This window comes from Microtus pennsylvanicus, chromosome X, assembly GCF_037038515.1.
Source record: "Microtus pennsylvanicus isolate mMicPen1 chromosome X, mMicPen1.hap1, whole genome shotgun sequence".
Lineage (NCBI taxonomy): Eukaryota > Metazoa > Chordata > Mammalia > Rodentia > Cricetidae > Microtus > Microtus pennsylvanicus.
In genome coordinates this window covers 40706881-40722619 of record NC_134601.1, presented here as the reverse complement: position 1 = coordinate 40722619, position 15739 = coordinate 40706881, and the positions used below count along the sequence as shown (strand labels likewise).

General features: G+C 34.9%; 1 protein-coding gene across 3 annotated transcripts in view; it reads left to right on the top strand.

Annotated features, from left to right (window-relative positions):
• The window catches only part of Alg13 (ALG13 UDP-N-acetylglucosaminyltransferase subunit), a 55796-nt gene that overhangs the window by 22173 nt on the left and 17884 nt on the right, over positions 1 to 15739 (top strand). For all 3 annotated transcript variants that reach the window (XM_075958772.1, XM_075958771.1, XM_075958770.1), the window contains 13 exons: positions 2919 to 3000; positions 3166 to 3328; positions 4527 to 4602; positions 5397 to 5505; positions 7216 to 7280; positions 8021 to 8121; positions 9476 to 9603; positions 10489 to 10735; positions 11145 to 11258; positions 11619 to 11751; positions 12268 to 12388; positions 13314 to 13346; positions 13447 to 13502. In XM_075958772.1, coding sequence (XP_075814887.1) covers positions 2919 to 3000; positions 3166 to 3328; positions 4527 to 4602; positions 5397 to 5505; positions 7216 to 7280; positions 8021 to 8121; positions 9476 to 9603; positions 10489 to 10735; positions 11145 to 11258; positions 11619 to 11751; positions 12268 to 12388; positions 13314 to 13346; positions 13447 to 13502 — 1428 coding nt within the window. The remainder of the gene's footprint in view (positions 1 to 2918; positions 3001 to 3165; positions 3329 to 4526; positions 4603 to 5396; positions 5506 to 7215; positions 7281 to 8020; positions 8122 to 9475; positions 9604 to 10488; positions 10736 to 11144; positions 11259 to 11618; positions 11752 to 12267; positions 12389 to 13313; positions 13347 to 13446; positions 13503 to 15739) is intronic.

The following is a 15739-nucleotide window of genomic DNA, read 5'->3' as shown; positions in this document are numbered from 1 at the left end:
TCCAAAATGTGTGATTTCATTATGGTATTTTCATGTGTGTGTTTCATGATAGCTTTTTTTCTAATTTATTCCCATTCCCTGCTACCTTACATCTTCCACTTCTTCTATACTGTACTAGTGCGCTTCCTCATGCAGAGTGTCTCCTGATTTTATTTCATATGAATTTTAGCCTCATTCTCCCCCCACTCTTTTAAGCTTTCTTTCTTCCTGCTCATGATCTCCTTTCTATTTTCATGACACACACATATAAATCGAAATCTAGATTCTGCATATGGGAGTAAATGTATTTTTCTTTCGGAGTCTTGCTTATTGTGCCTAATGTAACAACCTCAGTTATACCCATTTTCCTAGAAATTCTATGATTTCATTATGACTGACTTAAACTTTGTGGTATACATGTACCACATTTTCTTTGTCTGTTTTCATCTATTGGTAGATGTCTAGGCTGGGTCAATTTCTTAATTTTGTGAGTAGTGCAGAGTAAACATGGATGTACAACTATCTGTAATATATTTACAGTCCTTTGGGTATATGTCCAGGAGTGATATAGCTGATTCATATAGTAGTTTAGTGAAGGCGTAAGTCACAAACAATGATAAGAACTACTAGATGGTGAATATACAGATATTCACAATATTATTCTATGAATTATGCTCTAAGAAAAAATTCAGAATCCCACACCAGTTTGGAATTATGATTAATAGGGTGGTATTTATTTAAAGGGGAAAAAACAGATAACCGTCCCAGACAACAGCCCTCTGAGCAATCAGGAAGGAGTCTAGTTGCAGGAAACGGAGCAGGAAGCGAAGAGAGCGAGAAGGGAAGTAGCCGCTTTTTTAAAGGGAGAGAGACCACGCCCCAATGGGCTGGTATCTCAGCGGCTATAGGCTGTAGGAGCGGAAGGACCTCCCGCAACAGTTTAGTTTTAGTTTTTTGAGGACCTGCCATACTGATTTCCATAGTATTTTGTACTGGATTACATTCCCACTAGTATAATGTATATAGGTTCCTTTCTCCCAGCATCTTTGCCAGTGTATTTTGTTGTTTTCTTTTTAAATTTTAAAATATCATGTGTATGTGTGTGTATGCATGTGTTCATGTTTGTTTGTGGGTACATTTGCCAATGTACTTGTGATGGCCAAAAGATGATCTTAGGAATCTTCCTGTTTCCATGCTATTTTTAAAAGAGACTTAAATTTTAATTGTGTTTATGTGTGTACATCTGTGTGGTTTGTGGGCAGAAGAGTGCCAGTGCCTGCAGAGGCCAGGGGTGTCAGATCTCCTGGAGCTGGAGTTAATAGGTAGTCAGTTGTAGGTAGCCTGATGTGCATGCTGGAAACTGAACTCAGGTTCCTTTGCAACAGTGATAAATGCTCTTTACAACTGAGCCATTTTTTTTTAGCCCACTCTACCTCATTTTTGAGAGACAGAGTCTCTTACTGAACCTGAAGCTTGTCTTTTCAGCTAGTTGATCACCACTGAGCTTCTGGATCCTACCTATTTCTGTCCCCCTGAGAACTGGAAACTTGAGCTATTGTGCCAGGTTTTATGTAAACATGGGGCATCTGAACTCGGGTATACATGTGTGCCGAACAAACACGTTACTCATGGAATCATTTATGTATCTCTTGTTTTCTTGATGATAGCCATTCTGCTTGATGTAAGATGGAGCCTCAAACCCATTGTAATTTGCATTTATCTCATGGCAATGGATGTTTAACATGTTTTAAAATATTTTATTGGACACTTGTGTTTCTTCTCTTGAACTATCTGCTCAGTTCATTAGTCCATTTATTAATGGGAATTTTTTAATCCATATAGTCTGGTCTACAGAGTGAGTTCCAGGACAGCCAGGGCTACACAGAGAAACCTTGTCCCTGTTTCAAAAAAAAAAAAAAAAAAAAAAAGATTAAACTCTACATTCCTACATGAGATTTTTTTTTTGAGTTTTCAATTGGCATTGCTCTTTCACTAGTGCTTGATTCAAAACAGAAATGTCCTTTCTCCATAGTATATTCTTCATATTCTATTCTGCAGTGATTTTTCTTTTACCTTTTTTTTTTATTAAAAATTTCTACCTTCTCCCCTCTTCCCATTTCCTTTCCCCTCCCCCACACCCTCTCTCCCTCCCTCTCCAGTCCAAAGAGCAGTCAGGGTACACTGCCCTGTGGGAAGTCCAAGGTACCCCCCCCCCCCCGCTCCATCCAAGTCTAGGAAGGTGAGCATCCAAACTGCCTAGGATCCCACAAAGCCAGTACATGCAGTAGGATCAAAACCCAGTGCTGTTGTCCTTGGCTTCTCATCAGCCCTCATTGTCAGCCACATTCAGAGAGTCCAGTTTTATCCCATGCTCCATCAGTCCCAGTCCAGCTGGCCTTGGTGAGCTCCCATTAGAGCAGTCCCATTGTCTCAGTGGGTAGACACACCCCTCGGAGTCCTGACTTCCTTGTTCCTGTTCTCCCTCTTTCTGTTCCTCATTTGGACCTTCTTTTACCCTTTTGAACAAATTGTTTAATATTTGTCCTTTTTCATTCTGTCTAGATTTTGGATAGTTGGATAGTGGGATATTTTACATGATTTCTCCTGTTATTCCGAGAAATTAAGATTAGACTTCCGACATTAGACTTTCTGTTTTGTTCAGCAATTGAATTTGTGAAAAATTCTATCTTAATGCAAATCCATCAGTCAGGACTTTAGTGAATTTCAGGAATGTGATTGAGGCTGGTGTTTTCAATCTTGTTGCATAAAAGTCATAGTTTCTTTTTGAAGTCTAGATTGTATTTTCTTATTTATATATTTGCTAAATGTCTTTTAAGAATAAAATTCAATTTAGTTTATTAACTGCTGATTTCCATCTTAATTTTATGGTTACAAAAGATATGTTAACAATAACAATTATTCTGTATGTTTTTCTTTAGATTCTTCTCTGTTATTCAAATAATGGCCACTATGATTCTGTGTACTCAAAAGAATTTCAATCAACTGCAGGAATTTGCCAAGGTATAATAAGTAAATGTATGGGTGTGATTTCAGATGATTTGTTATCAGTCTTTAAACTGAAGGACTTTTAAAACATTGTTGCCACCTATAGAACCTAAATGCTGTCTCATGAATGTTTTAACATTGTTATGATAATTCTGATTTTGGTTATTTTTCTTCCTTCAGCTATATTATATGAAATGCTTTATAAAGATGTATTTGCTGTGGATGAAGAACTATTGAAAACTGCAGTTGATTTGTTTCGAAGTGGTTCCAGGAGAAACAAAAACCATGCTTTGACTGGAAATATAGATGCCAGTACTGATGAGAAAAGCTCAACCCAGGATAGGTACTGAAAGAAAAAGGTTGTCAACTCTTATGATTAAGGGTTGTCAACTCTATGATTTCATACTTCTTTGAGTTAGCATCTGAAAGTAGAAATAGCCTGATTACATATGTGCACATTTATGTATGCGTGCACATTTATGTATGCTAGGTATAAATTGTTTTTAATTGGAAGACAAAAGTTTACCAAATTGTATTGTAAGAAATGCTTAGACTTAGAGTTCAGTTAAAGTTAGAATCATCGTTTTTTCTAGAAGAGACTTTAGAATTAGTATTCTCCAAATTTAGTTATATATAAGTTATTTGTTGATTAGACAGATTTCTGTACCTTTTCATAACATATGAGGTCAGGTTGGGTTTAAGAATCTGCTTTAAGAAGACAACATAACATCCAGGTCAGTTATCTGGCTTAGCAGCCAGTGCTTGTACCCACTGAACCATCAGAAGAATATTTTATTTAAAGCTTATTTGGGAGCATGAGCAGTGGCAACAGTTTTTTGTCCAAGTGAAGATTTCTTTAGTTTTTGCTAATTTTTAAGGGCTTTGGTTTTATGGAAGCTATGGTAGTTAAGAGGCAATATTACTACAAAGTTGCCAGCTTTAAACAACTCATTGATGCTCATGTGGTTTAGAAATAATGCCATGGCTTAGCATATACTTCTATTAATCATGTCACAAGATTGTAATGAAGAAGCTGTCCAGGACTGAGTTCTTAACTGGATTTGGGAAATACACACTCAAGGTGCCTGGTAGCATTTTATTCTTTCTAGTTAATTGATAGGTTTAGTTTTTTGTTGTTGACTGATAGGAAGGGTGACCTACTCTGAATTTTATGAACATGGCTACTTACTTTTATAATGGCAACAGGGGAAAAAGATACCATCAAAATGGGTGGGCAAAAAGGGGTTTTTGTGTATGTTCTATTTGTAATGTGATTACATAAGTTCTCTATGATTAGAAGCAGCTTGATGGCAAAGGAATCAGAAGCTGTGAACATTTAAAAGTGAGGATCACAGGACCATCTTAATAGAAAGTAATCTGCTAAGTATCTTTTAATACACACTTAACATAGAAACCTAATGAGGATGTGTTGAGAACTTGCTTCATTTTTTAGAATTACCACTGAGTGGTGTGACGTAGGTGAGACATAGAGAAACAGTTGCTGCATTTATATAATATTTTCTCTGAATCTTTTCAATTAGAATCAAAGAGATTGGTGCCAGCTCCAGTATCGAAAATACACCAGAAGACAGTAAGCAAGGAACAGAAGAACAGAAGGTTTGATATTTTCTCAGGCAGAGAATGTTCATACTCTTGTCTTAGAGCACCATAACTTAAAATAATCAAAACAAAATAGTCCATTCTAATTATCTAGAGCCAAGAATAATATTTTTTCTTCTGTGGAAATCCTACTTTTCTAAATATGTAAAATATGTACTTTGTGATAATTTTTATTCTTTTTTTTAAAAAGGATTTTATTTATCTATTATGTATACAGTATTTTGCCTGCATGTCTCCCTGCAGGCCAGAAGAGGGCACCAGATCTCATTGTGGATGGCTGCTAGCCACCATATGGTTGCTGAGAATTAAACCCAAGACCTCTAGAAAGGCAACCAGTGCTCTTAACCACTAAGCCATCTTTCCAGCTCGATGATTTTTATTCTTAAGTAGTAGAATTTTCAAAACTAACTCTGAACACTCAAATTATTTTAGAAACTTTTATTTTGAAATTAAAGTAATATAAATTTAATACTTAGTTTGTAGTCTATTCTGATATTGCTTCATTTTATTAAGTGACCTATAATTATAAAATTACATGCTAATCATCTTAAAGAGTTGAAGAAAGAGAAGAAATATTTCTATATGTAAAACCTACTTGATTTTAGACACATTTTGCTCTTTTAATCTCTTGTTTTTAAATACATGGTAAATTTTTGTGCTTTTTTGTTTTAATGACAATGGAAAGGGGAATTATGTACACTTTAAAAAAGAAGAGATGAGCTTTGATTCATTTTTCATAAAAGGATGACTTTAAAGATGATGAGTTTATAGCATTACTAATTTTGTTTCAGTCTCCAGAAACTCCATCGAAGATTCCCTTTCCTTATAAAGTGCTGAAAGGTCTAGCTCCAGAAATCTATCGCAATATAGAATTTGATGCTTGGTTGGACAGTAGAAAAGGTAATAATAATGTATCAGCAAGGTAACTCTTAATCCCAATAGATACAAGAGATCATATTGTAAGTTATTTCTTAGAAGACATGCTTTCATCAAACAGTTTGTCTTAGTTGGGGTTTCAGTTGCTGTGAAGAGACATGACAACAGCAACCCTTATAAAGGAAAACATTTAATTTGGGTGGTTTGATTAAAGTTCAGAGGTTTAGTCCATTATGGTCATGGTGGGGAGCATAGTGGCATATAAGCAGACATGGTACTGGAGAAGGAGCTGGTACATCTTGATCCAACAGACAACAGGAAGTGATCTGTCTCATTGGTCGTGCTTCAAGCATATATGAGACCTTAGACCCGCCTCCAAGGTGACACACTTGCCCCCAAAAAACCACACTTCCTAACAGTGCCACTCGCTATGAGATTATGGGGGACAAATTAAATTTCAAACTACCAAACTGTTTAAATAAAAAAGATCAAAGGAACCTAGTACTATCTGTATGTGGTTTAAATCTCTGAAAAGTAGGTTTATAAATGGAGCTATATATTTACCTGGGACTAAAACTATGATGATGTACAGAGAAAGCCTGTAGGTAACTTCAAGAGTACAATGGATGTTTAGTGAATGGAAAAAAACTTATCCAAAATTTAAGTATTGTGATTATGTTGATTGATAAATAAATCAGGACATTGAATGAGTTCTGACCTCACACATTTTTGTTTGGTCCATGAGCTGAGAATGATATTTGCAATTTTTATTTTTTATTATTTACTTTTTTTGAGACATGAAAATTATATAACTCAGTGTTTATTAAATATTTTAAGAATGGAATATTTTTATTAATTTTATTCATTTTCACGTACATATCTATGTATACTCAGTACTAAAGGTGCATTGCATGGGAAGACAAATTTTATACCCTCGTTATTTGATTTTTCAAGACAGAATTTCTCTGTGTAGCCTGGCTCTCCTGGAACTTGCTTTGTAGACCAGGCTGGCTGTGAACTCAAGATCTTCTGCCTCTACCTCAAGCGTGCTGGAATTAAAGATTTTTGCCACCATCATCCAGTCTAGAGGACAAATTTTAAATGTTCAATAACAAGTGCCCTCACCCACAGAGAATTGATTAATTTTGAAAGTTTAGTGACGCAAAATATCTAAAATTGGCTGTCTGGCTCTTTATAGGACATATTTATGAAAATAACTTTTAATAAAAGTAACTCTTAATATAAATTGTTTTATGTAGATTATATATAATTGAATTCATCAAACTAGCTGTTAATATACTGCTTGCATGGGATAATATCTCACATTCAACTTCTTGAAGTTTGATGAATTCAGCATGGTTAATGAGAACGAAAGTTAAGACCTTGTATAACATAAAGTAAAAGAAATACTTATAAGTACTTATACACATGTGCATGAGGCTTCTTGGTATTACTTTCAAATTGTGACTTTTGTGTTTAACCAAATCTGAAACTACAAATTTTTACCTAAGTGTGCTTTAAATTTAAATTGCGGAACTGATTTTGCAGGTCTGTTTAATAAATTGACCATAGCAATAACCCATCAAGGGTGTTAGAATGACCCTTTGGGACATTTCTTCTACTAACAGCATCATTAAATACATTGTGTTAAACTAAATGAGGTAATTAAATAATGTGCAGTAAGAAAAAGGATTCAATTAAATTGAACTTTTAATCTTTTTTTTTTTTTAATAGAACTTCAAAAACCTGATTGCATAGAATATGCTGGAAGACTTTACCATTTAGGGGACAAGTGTCAGGTCAGTTCCTTCTTTAAAGATAATGATTTGTACCTTTAACCATTAACATGAGTTGATTATCCTGGGCATTGTGATGCACGTCTGTTATCCTATCTCTCAGGAAGCATAGAAAGGAGAATAATACATTCAAGGCCAGGCTGAGCTTTTTCAGACTTTGTCTGAAAAAACAAGGGTTGAGGGTATAGCGCTCAGTTGTAGAATACTTGGCCAGCCTGTCTAAGGCTCTCTATTGTATGCCCAGCTCAACAGCAAAAACGTTGATGAAGACTTTTTTACAAAATGCTAGAAGAAAGATTTCTTTTAATTGTGTTAAATTTTAATTACTGATTTTGTGATAATTTGATGTAAATTGATATATGTCTCATATACTGGCTATGATCTCAGTTACTTTAAAAAAGCAGACATTGGGGCTAGAGATGGCATAGCAGTTAAGAACACTGCTCTTCCAAAGGTTCTGAGTTCAATTCCCAGCAACCATGCAGTGGCTCACAATCATCTGTAATGAGATCTGGTTCCATCTTCTGGTATGCAGGCATACATGTAGGTAGAACACTGCATGCATAATAGATAGATAGATAGATAGATAGATAGATAGATAGATAGATAGATAGATAGATAGATAAATCTGCAAAAGTAGACATTGAATTACATTTAGAGAGAAATGGTTATTTGGCTAAACACATTTGTCAGTGGATAAGACCAGATGAATTACTATATAACTACTATTTCCTATCTTTCAGGTTTGCTTGGAACCAGATGGAAAATATTATAATGCTCATATTCAAGAAATTGAAAGTGACAAAAACTCACTAATAGTTTTCATTGAGGAACTGGCAGAAAAGTAAGATTGTATAGTAATTAAATTTAATAGGTGTTTGCTCATTAGATTGAGAATTATCAGGATTCTAGTAAAGAAACTCAATTGTATCTGCTAAACTAATTATTTTGCTTAATAAAAGTCAATGTTGAGAAGTAAAATATCAAAATTTGTTCCATATGAAAATTCTCCATTCTAGACATTGGACAGTTTGATATATCAAGTCCAACAGAATTTTGATGTAATATTCATGATAATTTGAAAAGTGAGTTGTTGAGTTTCTGTCTGTGTTTCTTAGTTAGGCTTTCTATTGCTATGAAGAGACACAATGACCAGTCTTGGAAAGCATTTAATTGAGGTGGTTGCTTACATTTCAGAGGTTTAGTCCATTATCATCATGGGGGTGGCAGGGATGACCATGGCTGTGTACAGGCAACTATATTGCTGGAAAAGGAGCTGCTACATCTTGATTCATCAGGCAACAGGAAGTAATCTGTCTCACTGAGTATGACTCGAGCATATATGAGACCTCAAAGCCCACCTACAGTGACACACATCCTCCAACAGTGTGTATTAAACCTGGGACCTTATACTTACTAGACAAGCAGTTTAACTATTTCCCAGCCCTTACTATTTTTAATTTTTTTGAGACAAGAATTTAATTACGTCATTTCTCACTTATCTCACTCTAAACCTGCCCATATACTTTCTCTTCTTTTTTTTATTAATTGTTACATGCACATATGTATATATTCTTAAATATATTACCTTTTCAGTATTTGTATATACATTACTACTTTTTATTTTGAGACAGTAACTAGTTTTCCATTCTGGTCTTGAGCTTGAAGGTCAGATTCTGGCTAAAGGTTTGTTTTGAAACATGCTTTCATGATCACAGATATAGAAAATAAGACCATGACATGACAATTTGATACTCCAAAAACATTTCACTTTTTAATTGGTTAAAGTAAGTGTAATTTATATACCCAAATCTAATAGGAGTCTGGTTAGTAAATAATGATCTTCTTTCATGGAAAGAAAGCAGATTTTTGTGAGTTAATACAACCTATCATATTCTGGATGTGATAGACACTAAATGGCTGTAAAAGTATATAAACTAACAAGTGTATAGGAAAGCTAGTGTAACAAAAGACTTAAAGAAAATGCACTTGAGTCAGGGGTCGAGGCGTGTGCCTTATTTCTCACACTCAGGAGACTGAAGTGGCAAATATCTCAGCTTGAGGCAGTGGGTTCCAGGCCAGCCAAGGAAAACTGAAAAAGGAAATGTGCTTAAAACTGAAGCAGGAAGGCTAAATTGTTTACTTGGGTGAGAGCTAGGTGTGTGTTATAATGGCTTCATGATATCTTTCACTTCAAGGCATGCAGTTCCAATGACTAATGTAAAACCAGTCAACCAAGTGGCACTTCTTCCTTCCTGGATTACTATTCCAACCCGTAAAGGAAGAGGTTACCAGGCTATAACTGGAGGCTATTTCCCACAAATAGGTTTGTATCCCAACTGGTTTTCTTTTTTTTTAATTTTATATTTCAGTTTACTTACATTATAATTTCTAAAGGTATGTCATATGTTCCGTTGTAGAGTAACATTTCTTCCACACTGCTGTGCTAGGATAGCTAATGCTTTGGTGGAGAGAAGAGTGGTATCCTGTATATTCTAGATTGATCCTTGATGCCTATACCATTGGTACCAATAGGCTATTTTGCTTAGTCATAACAATAAAATTGTCTCTGGACATTAATAGATATACTCTTGTAGGAGGCAGGTGACAGCATTGTCCTTGTTTGAGAAACCACTTTCTAGACTACCTCATAAACAGAGTTTAAGTATTTTCAAAGAGTTAGGAAGACATCTCATAAAAGCAACCAGATGTATTCAATGTATTTTTTAGAGAAAAATAATTTGGGTGACTGACTAGACGACTATTTTCTGATGACCAAATCTGCCAGTATTAAAGAGAGGGTTGAAATACTATTTAAAACACCCAAAAACACAGAAGTGAACTGTTTCTTTGGCCCTTTCAATTGATATATATCTTTGAAAAACTGCATCAATTTCTACTTTATACTTCCATACTTATTTTGTTTCTAAGAAAAGTATCTATGTGACAGTTTTTTTTTTTTGGATTTTTTTTTTTTCGAGACAGGGTTTCTCCGTAGCTTTTTTTGGTTCCTGTCCTGGCACTAGCTCTTGTAGACCAGGCTGGCCTCGAACTCACAGAGATCCGCCTGCCTCTGCCTCCCGAGTGCTGGGATTAAAGGCGTGCGCCACCACCGCCCGGCCTATGTGACAGTTTTAAGGTATGACGAGCATAGAAGAACATAACCATTTACTTTGGATATAATGCTTATTTACTATTTGTTTTTTGAAAGTTATGACAGATATGAACATGAAGCAACGGAAGAAGATGTCCAAGAAAGTTCGAGGAAAAGAAGTTTATATGACCATGGCTTATAGCAGAGGAGACCCGCTTATCCCACCCAGAATTCAGCATAGTATGCATTTTGGGCATGACCCACTATTGTACTATTCACAGACAGCTGGCCAAATTTTGTCTAGTGAACATTTCTACCCGCAACATTCATCTCAAAGACAAGGTCGGGGATATGGGATGCCCAGGTAAGAATTAATTGATTTTCATGATAATGTATGCCATTGTTTTGGTTTTTAGAAATAATTCCCATACTGAATTATAGTATAATTGACAAATACAGCTTCTATAGTTTGTGCCAAAAGATAGCATGGAGCTGACACATAGTTATCCTTGTCATCCTTTGGCATAACTATATATTCATTGTCTACAAAAATGTGAACACTTAGATGCTTAAAGATAGAATGCCATCAGAAACAAGTGTCTATATGAAATATGCCTGTGTCTCTATTAGTATTTGATAGGCCCAATACCATTACAAAAGTCTTTCTAGTTGAATGTTTTCAGAAACTATGTTAATTCTACTTAACTATTGAGATTTGCAAGAGTTAGGTATTTCTTTTTTTTTTTTTATTTTTTTTTTTTATTTATTTTTAGGGATTCGTCTCACTTAGTAAACAGGCAAAACATGCCAAATCCTAAAGTTGGATTTTACCCTGGCCAAGGTAGAAGGTGCTGCCAGAGCTATGATAATGTCTCCTATAGGTCTCGGTAAGAATTTGAAGTATTAAAAGTTGAGAAAAAATTGGTGTGGGTAGTTTTTTTGCTAAGCAATGATAATATGTACCATCTTTCTAAAACCTTAGTTTGGGGCTAGAGAGATGGCTTAAGGAATAAAAACATTAGTTGTTGTTCTGGAGAACAGGATTCAAATCCTAGGAGATCCTCTGATCTCTCTATAGACACCATACACATAGTGTACAGACATACAAGTGAGCAAAGTACTCATACCCATACACATAAATTAAACCCAAAAGCATCTGTTAGCAGATACTTGTCTTCACTGAAAAATTAGAAGCAAATTACTGTCATATTTTAACTTATTTTCCCATTTTGGTTTCCAAACTTAAGTTCTTTTAGGCGTAGCCACCGTCAGATGGAATGCATGAATAAGGAATGCCAGTATGGTTTTGTTCCTAAGAATGGCGTGGAAGAAAATGTTACATTTTATGCACCTGAAGGGAATGAGAATGTAACTTTACCTGTAAGTGGGTGATAACTTTACTGAAAAAGATTTTTCTTTTTTTTTTTTAAATGCTATATGGTGAAATGTGTTTTTTTTTGTGTGTGTGTATGTGTGTTATATATCATATATGATTTCTACCCTTACCCCACCCCTAGGATCAAAACTAGGCTTTGCATATGTAAAGTATTCTACCTCTATAATACACCCACAGCCCTAATTTTAACATTTTTCATATGAAATATGAAATAAAATAAAATCTTCAGAAACTATGAAGTCATTACCTTAGCGATTTATAGTTAAGAAAACATATTTTGGAGCTGCTACTGAGAAGATAGTGGTTTAGACCGTCTGGGGTATAAGGAAACTAACATTTTCTCTTTTATTGCTTCACCTCTTTTGGACTCTAAAGTATTAAAGTAGCGACATTAATTTTACGGTATTAACTCAAAATTTAGTGTCTTTAACTGACGTTTAGAATACCCTTCCAAACTTTTCTCTGACAAATACATGTGCATATGTTTTTCTTTGGTACAGAGCAGTAGTGATTCCACTTCAATGGTTCCTGTTACTTCAGGATACCGTGTTGCAAGTCAGGGATATAACTCATGCAAACCAACTTTGAATTCAGAAAACAGCACTGACCAGTGTGGCAACGGTGAGTGAATTAGTGCTTAGTAATTTTTGAAAAGTTGATTGTTGCATTTGTATATCAGAACTTGGAAATATTATTTTGGGAGTTTCATACCTTTCTGATAACTTGAAAGAAGTATTAGGAATGGTGAGATGCTTCAACGGATAAAGTGCTTGCCAGGCAAACCCAAGGACTGGAGTTCAAATCCCAGGGCCCATGTGACCCCAAAAGTTCTTACTTGAACTGAAAACATTTTAACATTTATTGAATGCTATCTACCATCCATTCTAGTAAATGATTATAATTTATTCGCAGTCTTTATGATAATTATGGGAAATACTGCATTTCTTTATTATATGTGAGGAAATTGAGGTTCAAAAGTCGACGAAATGGTAAAGGCTATACTCTTGATCATGGCACTGACACATATTTAACTTGAGATAAAAATTTACATACCAAAACAATTTACTTACTCAGTGTACAATTCAGTGTGTGCATGTGCATGTTTGCATGTATTCATATAATCTGCTCTACAATCTCATCCTTTCCCAAAGACCATTCCTCATTTATACCCAAACTATGATTTGTATTTGTCTCTATGTATACTTAAAATAGCTACTTTTCTTTGTTTGGCATTTGTTTATTTTTACTATTTACCAGTCAATGATACATTATTATTGAACTATTCTGGAGAATTATGTACTGTAAGGGTGTGTGAGACATTTTGAGTGACTTTATTAATAATATACTTCTAAAATTGTCTCTGCTACTTATCTCAGGGAATTTTGAGCAGAGATTTGTACTATTGACAGCTTACTTTGTCTTTTGTTGACTAATAAGAAGGCTCAAATGACTAAGTCATATATTTTAGTTTTGAAAATATGCCCAAACTGGACATTTTACTCTGCCAATTTAAAAAGATCTGTGTACACACATTTCTGTTTTCTAGGAGGATATCATGGAGATTATCTTTATTCTTCAGGTCAGTGAAATATAGATTTAATTTGATATTCTTCATTGTTTATTTATGTTAAAGTAAAATAATGCTCATTTTTTTTTTTTGCTTTGGCTATATCCTCTAGAACAAGGCTATGAAACTTCCAGTGTATATACCACAACTGTATCTACAGCAAACCTGGTAGGTATTTAATAATAATGCATATGAATAGCTTATATACTGTATAGTTAGGGCACAGGGGAGGTCTGTAAGGAGAGCTTGCTTAGGGACTCAGATGTGGCCTTCATGATTGCAAGGCAGAAACTGTATGGTGTGCTGGCACTGGAGAGAACAATTAACCATTTTCCTTTTCATTTTACTTACCACAGCAAATCCCACTAGAGCCTTTCAGTGTCTAGGAAACAGAAAGTTGGAAATATTTTGATAGGACTAAGAATAAGAACTGTGTTTAATGTTATCTCCTTCCCAAAGTTAAACTACTAGCACTAGCTCTTACTCCAAAAGAGGTAACTGCAAAGCCCAATATTTCTGGGTAATATGTAGATACTGAATCCATATACATGCATGTGTGTATGTATGCATATATATGTGTGTATACATACACACACATATATAATCTTGGAGGTCTAAAACTAAAAGCCTTCATACCATGCCTGTAGCTCAGTTTAGTCATGGAGTAGATGAAAAGTAATAATAAGGGGGCTGGAGAGATGGCTTAGAGGTTTACGAGCATTGACTGCTCTTCCAGAAGACCTGGGTTCAATTCCCAGCACCCACATGGCAGCTCACAGCTGTGTATAATTGATAGTTCTAGGGGATCCGACACCCTCACACAGAGTATATGCAGGCGAAACATTAAGTAAGTAAGTAAGTAAGTAAGTAAATAAATAAATAAATCTTAAAAAAAAAGAAAAGTTGTAATAAAATTCCTGCTTAGAATATAGGAATATAGAAGAAAAAAATTACTGATCTGTAGCATTTCTGAGATCTTGAGGTCATACATTCTGTTGTTGGTCTCTTAGCTATTTATGGAACTATCTGGGGACTCTTAGCCAATGATTCTAAAGCTTTCTTTTTCCTTGGCCATATTTGAAGTTGGAATTAATGAATAGTGAGTGACTTTTTGTCCTGCATTGTTTTTGGTTTTCTTATTTGTTTTGGTGTTTTGAGATAGGGTCTTACTATATAGCTCTGATTGATCTGAAACTCACCATGTAAATGGGCTGGTCTTGAACTCACAAGAGATCTGTTGCCTTTGCCTCCTGGGTTCTGGGATAAAAGGCAAATTGACACCACACCTGGTATACATTCTAAAGAAAACTGGAGAGCCAGGAATTATTATTATTTTTTTATTTTTTGTAGTTCTTTAGTTTTTCGAGACAGGGTTTCTCCGTGTACTCACTATGTAGACCAAGCTTTACTGGGATTAAAGGCATGTGCTACCACTGGTTGGCCCCCAAAATTATTTTATTTACTTGCACAGATTTAGTTTTTGGCTTATGAATTTTTTAGCTGATTAATTTATTTAGATTTTGATTATCAGTAGCCATATTGCTAATTCTTTTTGTAGATTAGATGCACTGCTTATATTTGCCTTGCTTTATTCTTCCATTTGATTCCAAGTAAATTTAGTACATCAAGTGCTAGTGAAGGATCCATAAATTTTCCAGGAAATAATTACATGTGTTGAATCCATTCAAGTCTTATTTTGAGTCATTCATCATAATGTACACAGAGATCTTAGTTATTTTTACAGAAAAGTTAATGAAATAATAAAAAATTAAAGGTACCTATATTGATGCATACTATGGAACTGAGTTTTAACTTGTTTTTGTCATTCAAAGCTTTTAGTCTCTTCTGTTGCTGAAGTTTACAATAAGTGTTTCTTAACCTTATGATTCCTATATGCAAGAGATTTTATTCCCTTTCATTCCAGTCTACACACTGCTAATGGTGTCTGTATACTTCTGTTAAAAAGGTCAAAACATTATTGACAATCATTTTTTAAACAACTGCCACAAATCATAATCTCCTTCCCACTTAGTTTTCTTTTGCTGCAGCATCCTGTTTCTAGTTACCAGTTTGTGTTGAGCTAAATTATGCTTTTGGATTCCCCCCCCACATCTCAGTGAACACTTAACTTTATTTTTCTTTTCATTTTCTTATGATTGTTACATGTTATTTTTACACATTGAGATTTTCTGTTCCATTTCTGTGCATGGAAGTATCATTCATTACTTATGTCCATTATTTCCCCCTTTTTTACTTTTTTTTTTTTTTGATTTTTGAGACGGGGTTTCTCTGTAGCCTTTTGGTTCCTGTCCTGGAACTAGCTCTTCTAGACCAGGCTGGCCTCGAACTCACAGAGATGCGCCTGCCTCTGCCTCCCGAGTGCTGGGATTAAAGGCGTGCGCCAC